Genomic DNA, 12,746 nt, shown 5'->3' with positions numbered 1-12,746 from the left:
GGGGGGGGAGAAACACTGTATAAACAAGCAAAGCTGTACATTGGGGGGGGGGGGGGACACACACACTGTACAAACAAGCACAATTGTACATTGGAATATTGACAACCATACTAGGTAAATTACTGTACATTGGAGGGGGTTGGGTTAGGACATTTACAGGGGCCAGTTTCGAATTGCAGTCTCCCGTAGGTGTCCCTTGAGAGTGGTTTTGAAAGTGGGTAGTGATTCACATTCCTTTACAGTTTTGGGTAGGGCGTTCCACATTGATGTGGCATAATTGCGAAACGTGTTTAGTCCCTTGTTTGAGCCGAATCTGGGTTTAACATGATTTGTGGAGCTCCCTCTGGTGTTGTGATCGTGCTATTCACTGACCTTTGGGAAGTATTTTGACATGTACATGGGTACCTTGGTCGTGTAGTGTATCTTGTAGACCAGGCCCATTGCAAGTTGCTGTACTCTGTCGTCTACTCTAAGCCATCCTAGGTTGTCAAAGTGGGCAGGGGTGAGGTGGGTTCTAGGAGTAAGGTCAAGCAGTAGTCTGACCAGTTTGTTTTGAGATGTTTGTAATTTTGTTTTTAGCGCCTTTGAGGTGCTTTGGTACCATGAGGTGCAAGCATAGTCTTAGTACCCTTGAATGAGTGCTCCTGCCAGAGTCTTCAGGGTATTCTTGTTTACCAGAGAGGCGATCCGGTACAAGAATCGAGTTCGTTGGTTGACTTTTTTTATTACATTGGATGCCATTTTGTCACAGGAGAGATTAGCCTCTAGGATGGAACCCAGGTAGGTAATTTCATCTTTCCTTGTGACAATATTGTCACCCACTGTAACTGAGAAGCCGTCGGTCTTGCTGAGTTTGTTATTTGAACCGAAGAGAATGGACTCTGTTGTGAAGGGCCAGATTAAACCGAATATATATATTTATTTATATATATATATTTAATTGTATTTGTATATTCTCTAATATTCCCTGATATCCCTTGTATATTCCTTGTACAATATGCATTGAATATCCATTCTAGCCTACTGAACATCCCATAATAGTCTCCATTCTACTATTGGTCGAGACCTTGGTGCCAGGCTGCCATACCCCTCAGACCCAGTTCAAACGTACCGCTCCACATGTACGAACAAGTCCTAGTTCCGCGTAGGAATCTGACTACCGCACCACTAATGGGACTATTTGTTCATAGTGCGTATATATACTGCGCTACTAGAGTAGGACTTCCTTTTCAGTCCAGTTTCTTACCCTCCAATAGAGTCACAGACGTAAAGCCTCCCCGCGACGCCACGTGTGGGAGTAAGGCCAAGTTCGCCTACCATCGGTATTGAGACATCGTGTATATTAATATTTGAATAGTCATATTTGGCACTATATCGTCGAGTTGGACGTAGTCTATTAAGCTAATAATAGTCTGTTAATATATAGTGCTTCGTGCAGTGAGAATACTACCGTAGTCAGTACCCCATCGTTTCGGGCAGAGAACTGGCTGCTTATCCAGGGTGGTTGACCCCACGTGAAGCTGCACCCGAGGAGCCCCAGAGCCGACGAGCGAGTGGACCTGTATACCGGATTATTCTACCGACGACAGCCCGCCTTCCCAGGCACGGATTATGCTTTGTATACTTTGATTATTCCATGGATAAAGACCCCCGACACTGCCGTGTGTTGGAAACCCCCCCCCCCTGGAGAGGACGCAAGGTGAGGAGACGCTCTGCAAGACGAGGTCGCTTCACGTCTCTCCTCCGTGGACCGGAGGAAGCCGGCCCACAAAGAGTCCACCTGCTTTCATCTGTGGTCCAAGGATCGCCGGCGCATTGAACGGCACTACAGTGGGTTCACCTGGGATACCCTTGGCCGGATGAGGCAGCCGGATTCTACCCCCCCCCCCTCCTACTCCTGTCGGCTTACAAGCGACCGGATTAACCCCCCCTAGTGTGTCCAGTATATAATCATTAAAGTATCATTGCTGTTATTCCTTAAACTATTCCAGGTCGTATATGTACCACCTGCGCCTTCAGAGATTGGACATTCTCTATTGATATACCGACGAATACTCTTGCCATAAAAGTGCATACTAATTCCCATTCATAAATGTGATTGATTTGATTAAGTGCTTGCTCTACACACCATCGCTGTGTAGAAATAAAGACCTATTTCTAATTCGTACATTTGTGTTGGATCCGTTTCATCTACGTGACAGTGTTCATCATAATATATTTATGCCGTGTACTGGGTGGCCGAATATTAAGTACAAAGGTAGTGGTAGTAAGTATCATATCTAGTAATACAGTCAGGGAATTGTACCCCTCAGTTACAATTGGTCCTTCGAGCCGGAGGGTAATTAGTGTAATATTAATATAGTGTTATTAATATTGAAATGGCCTATGATGAACACTCCACGAAACGATCCTCCTAACCAACGCCCGCAGCGCGAACGACGGCTCCCTCAGTACTTAGAGGCTTACGCTGTCAGTCAACAACCTAGTCTTCTACTAACAGTAAACGCGGTAAAACTAGAAAGTAAAAGTATGTCTAACCCCAACGCCCAGACTACCCCGACCATAGAGGCCCCTACGGGCTCTAATGTAACTGACCAAGTTCACGGTGGGGACCAGTGGGAACCAGACATGACTTCACACCCCGCCAGTACTGAAGAAGTAGTCCCCGATGAGTCCCGGGAGGAATACAACGCTACCGAGAGAGAACTCGGCACGGAAGAAGACGGGGAGAGCACCGTGGAGATAGAGCTCCAAGGCTCCGCAAGGAGTACCCCGAGGGAAGGCTCCCCTATACAACCGCCTTCTCCCAGCGAGGCAGAGAGGACCCTACAGCAGGCCTTCCTCATCAGCCTGAACGCCGCTGCTGAACGCGACCGACTGCAGATCCAGCAGCGGAGCGAAGAAGAGCATATACGTCTAGAACTAAGACGCATTCAGAGAGAAGAGAATGTGGCCCGAGACCGAGCAGACAGCCAGCGAGCAGCTGCTGGTGCTCTACGGGACGCAGAGCGCGACAGACAGCAAGCGCAACTAATAGAACAGCTGATCAGACGGACAACACCCTCTCCCTCCGCCAGAGGCTCCAGGAACTCGTCTAGACACCTCCAGGGCGGCATCCCCTAGCCGAGTAAACAACCCTGAACTTGACCAACAGACGAGGTCTATACCCCCCACAGACCACCTCCCCCCACCGGTCCAAGCGAGACCTAGCAACCGGGAAGGAGCAGCATATCCTGTGGAGAGGCTAAACCAGAGACTACAAGCACTGGATGACCTAACTGAAGACGAAGAGGAAGAGGAGGAGAACCACGCCCGACGACAGCACAGTACTCTACCGGACCAGGAGGTCCGGTACAGCCCAGGCTATACTCCCGCGGAGCTGCGCTACAGACCCCCGACTCTATACCCGGGTGAGCACGACGCACGACCCGCACCGAGGAACAGCACCTGGACAAGCGGGCCATGGTACACTGCCGGTACCAGCCCATACCAAGGAGCGGGAGGAGACTCGCCTAGGAGGCCTCTCCCCCAACGCTCGCCGATGTATCCACAGTCGGCGTCATACATTGGCCCGCCTATGGTACCCGACTTCACCCAAGAGAACCGGGCCCAGTATACGGAACTCCGCATGTGTCTGGAGACCATGTTGGTGGATGTATTGGATGAACGCCACAAATACGCCATCCTACTGAAGCACTTAAAGGTACCCCGCGCACATAATATAGCGCTCGCCTACGCGACTTCCACCACCCCATACACAGCAGCGCTGGTAGCATTGGACCAGAGGTATGGGCGCATATGGGATTACGTGATCCAGGAGATCCGACACATCGACCGCTTACCCCCAGCAATAGACAATCGAGCACTGGACGACCTGTCCATCAGAGTGCAGTCCCTGGTAGGGATGTTGGGAGCGCAGAGAGAGAAGGGGAGGCATGAACTTTACGCCAACTCAAATGTGGAAAGGATCTTGGAGAAGCTGCCGCCCGCTCGACAGGAGCGTTTTAGGCGACAGAGGGACCACCGAGACCCGAATGGCCCCGAACCGAACCTCCTCGATCTAGCCGACTTCCTGGCGAGAGAAGTCAGCAGCCTACGGCTAGATACATTCGGACGGAGCACCCCTGGCTCCAGAGAAGGAACCAGACGACTAAATGATGGAAGAAGATCGGTGACTGTGATGCACCAATCGGAGTCAGTACCGAGCAGCAGGAGCCACAGTACATTTACATTTACATTTAGTCATTTAGCTGACGCTTTTATCCAAAGCGACTTACAAGTTCTGTACGACAAGCCATCAGGAAGGGCACAACTCTATCAGCTGAGCAACAATGTTCATCAAAGTGTTGAGTGCTACAGTGTAGGTTAGTTTATTAGTGCATGACAGTACGGTTAGTTAGGGTTAGATTTTTTTTTTTTTTTTTTAATTCAGATAATGGTTGAAGAAGTGCGTCTTTAGTCGACGGCGAAAGATTGGACGTGATTCGGCTGTCCTAACTGGGGTGGGTAGTTCATTCCACCATTGTGGGGCAAGGACTGAGAATAGGCGACTTCTCTTTGATGACCCTCCCGGAGCTTGGATAGGAGTAGGTCTGAGGCGGCCAGAAGATGCAGAGCGTAGGGGTCTTGAGGGTGTGTAGTTAGAGACCATTGACCGGAGGTAGGCGGGAGCGGTTCCCTTTGCCGCACGGTATGCTAGGTCGAGGGCCTTGAAGCGGATTCGTGCAGCAATGGGGAGCCAGTGCAGGTCCCTAAGAAGTGGGGTGACATGGGCCGACTTCCACTTCCTCCAGAACGGAGAAGTGGAAGATAGTGTGCCCCTACTGTGAGAAAGAACACTGGCTAGCGCAATGTGACTCCTTCCCCAAGCTGAACGCGGAGGAAGCAAGTCGATGGATAAAGTCCAACAAGCGCTGTTTTCGCTGTGCGCGCTCACACATGGCAGCCGAATGCCGCTTAAAGAAAAGGTGCACCAAGTGCGATGGAGCCCATCTGGACATACTTCACGACAGTAACAGACGGCGCCCTTCACCCGCACCATCCAGCAGCAAAGCGAGCGTCATGTACATCGATCCCGCCAGCAGCAGTGGAGCCCGAGTACTCCTAAAAGTAGTGCGTGTGACACTAAGCTACCAGAATAAAGTCCTGGACACTTACGCCGTCCTCGATGACGGGTCAGAGAAGACCCTTCTGCTCGCCTCCGCTGCGGCCCAGCTAGGGCTGCGGGGAAGCGAAACCCAAATGACAATTCGGACAATAAGACGAGATTTGAAGACGATAAAGGGCGAGAATGTCTCATTCTCTATCGCAGCAAGCGGCCAGCCTGAGCGACGGTACCAGATTACAGACGCTTTCACCAGCCAAGAAATAGGGCTGTCGCGGTACACATACCCCGTCGCCAAGCTGATGGAGAAATATGCACATCTGCGCAAGTTACCGATCCCGCTCATAGACAATGCTATGCCGACCCTGTTGATAGGCTCCGACCATGCAGACCTCATTGTCCCGATAGACCGGGTTCATACCGGACCCCGAGGCTGTCCTGCAGCAGTCGAGACCCGTTTGGGATGGACTCTCCAAGGCCCGCTCGCCAAATCTCTCAACCGAAGTACAGCCACTAGATGTCTCCACTCCCGAGTCACAGAGGGAGAAACCGCACTCCTGCAACACGTAGAGCGGCTATGGACCTTGGAACAAATGCCCTTTAAGAACGGAAAGAAAGACATTCGCTCTAAAGATGACATTTACGCCATTCACCTCCTCGAGACAGGGACCAAGAGAGTCCCGGTCAACGGCGTGTTGAGATACGCCACGCCACTCCTGCGGCGAGAAGGAATGCCTACTTTCCACCCCAAGACAGACGCCACAGAACGGTACCTGCTGAACACGGAGCGGCGCTTAGCCAAGAACCCCGCCCAAGAGAGTGTATACCGCGCTGAGATTGAGAAGCTCATCACAGCGGGACACGTCACAAAGATGGACATTAAAGAGGCTGACCAGACCACTGAATCGTGGTACGTGCCTCACCACAAGGTCCATCACAACGGTAAAGACCGCATAGTATTTAACTGCAGCTACCAGATCGGATCCCAAAATCTGAATAAAGAGTTACTGCCCGGTCCCACACTCGGCCCCTCCCTACTCGGCGTTCTACTCCGCTTCCGCCAGGAAAAGGTGGCCATCAGCGGGGACATTAAAGGAATGTTCCTGCAGGTGAGATTAGTAGAGGAGGACAACCCCCTGTTACGGTTCCTATGGAGAGAGAAGCCAGGAGATGAGCACCCAGCCATCCACCAATGGGAAGTCCTCCCCTTCGGAACGACGTGCAGCCCCTGCTGTGCTACATTTGCACTACAGAAACATGTAGCAGAGGACCCAGCAGCGGACGAAGAGGTCCGACACAGCGTAAAGAACAGCTTCTACGTAGACAACTGTCTACAAAGCCCTTCAACCCAGGAAGAAGCCGAGGCTCTCCTGATTAAACTCCGCGCCTCATTGATCAAAGGCGGCTTTGATCTCAGGCAGTGGGCCAGCAGCGATCCGCAAGTACTGCACAGCCTCTCCTCCGAGGACAAGGCAGCCAGCAGCGAGACCTGGATGGCTACAATCCCGGGAGAAGCCCAGGAGATGACCCTGGGATTGGTGTGGCGATTCAAAACAGATTCGCTTCACTACAGACACAAGCCCCTGACTACGGAGCAGGGAAGGCCGGCGGCGGCGCCGACCACCAGACGGAGTGTGTACACAACACTCGCCCGACAATATGACCCGCTAGGATGTATTCTACCGTACACCACCAGGGCAAAAATGATTGTACGAGCATTGTGGGACAAGGACCAGGGCTGGGACGACCCCATTCCCGCACACCTTGCATCCACCTGGAGAGAGTGGGAGATGGAGCTCCACTCACTCCCAGGCGTTAATATGCGCCGAAGCTACTTCCCACCCACGGTGAGGCCAGAGACATGTAAAATGGACTTACACGTCTTCAGTGACGCCTCAGAGGTCGCATACGGATCAGTAGCCTACTTGCGGGCCCAAGAAAGGGGGGGAGAGATCTACACAGCATTTGTCCTCGCCCGCTCGAGAATAGCCCCACGCAAGCAACAATATCCCACGTCTAGAGCTCTGCGCAGCCCTAGCCGGAGCGCACCTAGCCACGCTCATCCAACGTGAGCTCACCATACCGGTGTCTAGAACAATCCTGTGGTCAGATTCCACGACGGTACTTGCCTGGATCAAATCGGACTCATGCAAGTACAAAGTCTTCGTGGGAGTCAGAGTCACCGAGATTCAAGACTTAACCGAAGAGTTAACCGGAGAAACAGAGTGGCGCTACGTTGATACAAAACAGAACCCAGCTGACGTCATCACCCGGGGGATGCCCCTGGATGACCTCACCCGTCACAATGTCTACAGTGACGGCCCCGCATTCCTAAGACTCCCGGAAGGACAGTGGCCCATGCCTATCCCGAGGGAAGCAAGTCCAGAGGAGGTGGAAAATAAGAAGTCTGTGTTCTGTGGATTGAGCACCGTAGCCTCCACCGACCCTAACATAGACGATTGCACGTCCATAGAGAGTGCACAACAAAGAACATTCCTGCGGTACCACCCGGAGTGCAAGTCCCCCGCTGATATGTCAGCAGCTAACTACGAGGAAGCAGAATTGCTTCTACTGCAGCGAGCCCAGAGAGTCTCGTTCCCCGATGAATTGGCCTGTCTACAGGGAGGAAAGCCCGTCCCATCCGACAGCAGATTAATTCATCTGGCCCCCGAGAGCGACGCTCATACCCTCATCAGAGTGGGTGGTCGCCTACGCAGAGCCCCCAATCTACCGGATGACATTAAATACCCGATCGTATTGAACAGCCGACACAAGGTCACAGAGCTGATTATAAAGAAATACGATGAGGATGTACATCACGCAGGAGCAGAAAGAGTCTTCGCGGAAATCAGACGTCGTTACTGGATCCTACAAGGAAGAGAGGCGGTACGACGCTTCCAGCGAACATGTCTAGACTGCCGCAAGTGGCGCGCGCAGCCCAGCATACCAAGGATGGCTGACCTTCCTCCATGTCGCCTCCGAATCGGTGACAAGCCATTCCACTCAACGGGTATGGACTGCTTTGGCCCGCTGCACATAAAGAAAGGAAGAGGAACCGAGAAGCGGTGGGGTATTGTATTCAAATGCATGACCACCAGAGCGATACACATCGAGCTTCTCCCGACCATGAGCACAGACTCATTCCTTATGGCCTTCCGTAGATTCACATCACGGAAAGGAAGACCGTCTACCCTATTGTCCGATCATGGGACAAACTTCAAAGGCGGCGAAAGAGAGCTGAGAGAGAGCTTCCAAGCTATGGGCCCAGAACTTAAGACCCACCTCGCTCCAGCACAGGTTGATTTCCAATTCAACCCCCCAAACGCACCCCACTTCGGTGGCACTTGGGAACGAGAAGTGCGCTCCATAAAGACAGCCCTGTACGCAGTACTTGGGGCCCAGACTGTGGCGGAAGAAGTCCTAATGACAGTCCTCACGGAGATTGAGGGAGTACTTAACTCGAAGCCCCTCGGATATGTCTCCAGTCATGTGGCGGATATCGACCCAGTTACCCCCAACACACTCCTGATGGGGCGGCTAGATCCTGCATTACCCCAGACAATGTACCGGCCTGAAGAAGCGAACGGCCGACGAATGTGGAGGTACAGCCAAGTATTAGCCGACAAGTTTTGGAGCAGTTTCCTACTGCACTACCTACCGTCTCTACAGACCCGCCAGAAGTGGGTAAAGGAGAGAGACAATTTGACAGAAGGAACAGTCGTCATGATTGTTGATCAATCACTGCCCAGAGCTATGTGGCTGGCCGGCCGGCCGCGTAAGCAAAGTGATCACCGGTGCCGACGGCAAGGTCCGAGCAGCTGAAGTGCTCGTCCAGGGTCGCACTTACACCCGTCCCGTGGCGAGGCTCATAGAACTGCCTCGACTCCCAGACACAATCGATGATGACCATGACCCTATAACCCTATGACTTTGTGAAGTTGACTGACCCCTACAGCAAACCCTTGTGTAAATAGACAACGCGATTAATCTGTCTCTGTTTAACTGATTAGGTCTGGGACCAATCAGGGGGTGGCTGTTGTGAAGGGCCAGATTAAACCGAATATATATATTTATTTATATATATTTAATTGTATTTGTATATTCTCTAATATTCCCTGATATCCCTTGTATATTCCTTGTACAATATGCATTGAATATCCATTCTAGCCTACTGAACATCCCATAATAGTCTCCATTCTACTATTGGTCGAGACCTTGGTGCCAGGCTGCCATACCCCTCAGACCCAGTTCAAACGTACCGCTCCACATGTACGAACAAGTCCTAGTTCCGCGTAGGAATCTGACTACCGCACCACTAATGGGACTATTTGTTCATAGTGCGTATATATACTGCGCTACTAGAGTAGGACTTCCTTTTCAGTCCAGTTTCTTACCCTCCAATAGAGTCACAGACGTAAAGCCTCCCCGCGACGCCACGTGTGGGAGTAAGGCCAAGTTCGCCTACCATCGGTATTGAGACATCGTGTATATTAATATTTGAATAGTCATATTTGGCACTATATCGTCGAGTTGGACGTAGTCTATTAAGCTAATAATAGTCTGTTAATATATAGTGCTTCGTGCAGTGAGAATACTACCGTAGTCAGTACCCCATCGTTTCGGGCAGAGAACTGGCTGCTTATCCAGGGTGGTTGACCCCACGTGAAGCTGCACCCGAGGAGCCCCAGAGCCGACGAGCGAGTGGACCTGTATACCGGATTATTCTACCGACGACAGCCCGCCTTCCCAGGCACGGATTATGCTTTGTATACTTTGATTATTCCATGGATAAAGACCCCCGACACTGCCGTGTGTTGGAAACCCCCCCCCCCCTGGAGAGGACGCAAGGTGAGGAGACGCTCTGCAAGACGAGGTCGCTTCACGTCTCTCCTCCGTGGACCGGAGGAAGCCGGCCCACAAAGAGTCCACCTGCTTTCATCTGTGGTCCAAGGATCGCCGGCGCATTGAACGGCACTACAGTGGGTTCACCTGGGATACCCTTGGCCGGATGAGGCAGCCGGATTCTACCCCCCCCCCTCCTACTCCTGTCGGCTTACAAGCGACCGGATTAACCCCCCCTAGTGTGTCCAGTATATAATCATTAAAGTATCATTGCTGTTATTCCTTAAACTATTCCAGGTCGTATATGTACCACCTGCGCCTTCAGAGATTGGACATTCTCTATTGATATACCGACGAATACTCTTGCCATAAAAGTGCATACTAATTCCCATTCATAAATGTGATTGATTTGATTAAGTGCTTGCTCTACACACCATCGCTGTGTAGAAATAAAGACCTATTTCTAATTTGTACATTTGTGTTGGATCCGTTTCATCTACGTGACAGTGTTCATCATAATATATTTATGCCGTGTACTGGGTGGCCGAATATTAAGTACAAAGGTAGTGGTAGTAAGTATCATATCTAGTAATACAGTCAGGGAATTGTACCCCTCAGTTACAGACTCTGTTTTGCCCATGTGTAATGATAGTTTGTTATCAGCGAGCCATATGCAGATTTTGCCTAGTTCCGAGCTGAGGGTTTTTTCAACCTGTAACTTGTTCTTGTCAGAGACCAGCAGGGCTGAGTCGTCCGCAAACAGGAACAAGTTGCAGTCACAAGCTGACGACATGTCATTTGCATAAATTAGGAACAGTAGCGGTCCTAGTATGCTTCCTTGTGGAATACCATGTCCCCTGTAACGATGTGATGCATCTGAAAATCAACAGTTGGATTCAGTCTACCTTCATGGCAAACGGTAAAACGACAAATCATCCATTTACAAACCTTCGGGCAGTATAATTCAAGTCTCAGATATGCAGTTGTATGCTCAATACAGCAAAATTAACTACTTCTAGAAAAGTGTCTCACGCACGAGTCGGGGCTTGACATTAACACCCGCCAAATGCGGGTAGAATTTGGCAGTGGCGTGTAACTCTGTCATTCTACCAGCCACTTTGGCGGGTAGACCATGCAGTGTCACCGTTTTAGAGTCGTCGTAGTGAAGAGTCTCTCTCTTGCTTACTCTCTCAACGCAGTGCACGCTTACTTGCGTCGCGCGTAATGACAGTCTCTCTCTGTCTCTCTCTCAACGCAGTGCACGCTTACTTGCGTCGCGCGTAATGACAGTCTCTCTCTCTCTCAACGCAGTGCACGCTCAAGTAGCCAAACTTTACACTACAAAAACGAACTGGATATTTGGATACAGTGTGTGTGATTTTTGGCAGGTGAAAATGCTGAGTGGCTAGTGACTTTGGAAAACCACTAGCCACAGTGGCTGGTGAGCCAAAATGTTAATGTCAAGCCCTGTGCACGACCTTGTTACACCCCTGGGCAAGCTCATTGCGTTTGAGACCATCATCTGTAATGCTTACAAAAATGATTTTGAGTGAAGTGTTCCTTTAATGTTTTCCTGTAGGTTCATCCTGTCTGCGCTCAGTGCCAGCCAACGTAACGTGGTGAACTGTGCCCTATGCCACCGGGCACTGCCAGTGTTCCAGCAGTTCCCCCTGGTGGATGGAACGCTGTTCCTCAGCCCCTCACGCCACGACGAGATAGAGTACGACGTCCCCTGCCATATGCAAGGTAAGAGTACCATGTCCCCTGTTACCTGTAAGGTGAGAGTACCATGTCCCCTGTTACCTGTAAGGTGAGAGTACCATGTCCCCTGTTACCTGTAAGGTGAGAGTACCATGTCCCCTGTTACCTGTAAGGTGAGAGTACCATGTCCCCTGTTACCTGTAAGGTGAGAGTACCATGTCCCCTGTTACCTGTAAGGTGAGAGTACCATGTCCCCTGTTACCTGTAAGGTGAGAGTACCATGTCCCCTGTTACCTGTAAGGTGAGAGTACCATATCCCCTGTTACCTGTAAGGTAAAAGTACCATATCCCCTGTTACCTGTAAGGTGAGAGTACCATATCCCCTGTTACCTGTAAGGTGAGAGTACCATGTCCCTTGTTACTGTAAGGTGAGAATACCATGTCCCCTGTTACCTGTAAGGTGAGAGTACCATATCCCCTGTTACCTGTAAGGTGAGAGTACCATGTCCCCTGTTACCTGTAAGGTGAGAGTACCATGTCCCCTGTTACCTGTAAGGTGAGAATACCATGTCCCCTGTTACCTGTAAGGTGAGAGTACCATATCCCCTGTTACCTGTAAGGTGGGAGTACCATGTCCCTTGTTACCTGTAAGGTGAGAGTACCATGTCCCTTGTTACCTGTAAGGTGAGAGTACCATGTCCCCTGTTACCTGTAAGGTGAGAGTACCATGTCCCCTGTTACCTGTAAGGTGAGAATACCATGTCCCCTGTTACCTGTAAGGTGAGAGTACCATATCCCCTGTTACCTGTAAGGTGGGAGTACCATGTCCCTTGTTACCTGTAAGGTGAGAGTACCATGTCCCTTGTTACCTGTAAGGTGAGAGTACCATGTCCCCTGTTACCTGTAAGGTGAGAGTACCATGTCCCCTGTTACCTGTAAGGTGAGAGTACCATGTCCCCTGTTACCTGTAAGGTGAGAGTACCATATCCCCTGTTACCTGTAAGGTAAAAGTACCATATCCCCTGTTACCTGTAAGGTGAGAGTACCATGTCCCCTGTTACCTGTAAGGTGAGAGTACCATGTCCCCTGTTACCTGTAA

At 50.8% G+C, this 12,746-nt stretch overlaps 1 protein-coding gene across 1 annotated transcript in view; it reads left to right on the top strand.

Moving 5' to 3' along the window:
• The window catches only part of heca (hdc homolog, cell cycle regulator), a 44,938-nt gene that overhangs the window by 7,049 nt on the left and 25,143 nt on the right, over positions 1-12,746 (top strand). The window contains exon 3 of the mRNA XM_084314692.1: positions 11,526-11,692. Coding sequence (XP_084170818.1) covers positions 11,526-11,692 — 167 coding nt within the window. The remainder of the gene's footprint in view (positions 1-11,525; positions 11,693-12,746) is intronic.

The sequence above is a fragment of the Notolepis coatsorum genome (assembly GCF_963971535.1).
Source record: "Notolepis coatsorum genome assembly, chromosome: 5".
NCBI lineage: Eukaryota > Metazoa > Chordata > Actinopteri > Aulopiformes > Paralepididae > Notolepis > Notolepis coatsorum.
Note: the sequence above shows the minus strand (reverse complement) of the source record. Positions and strands in the feature narration are given on the sequence as shown.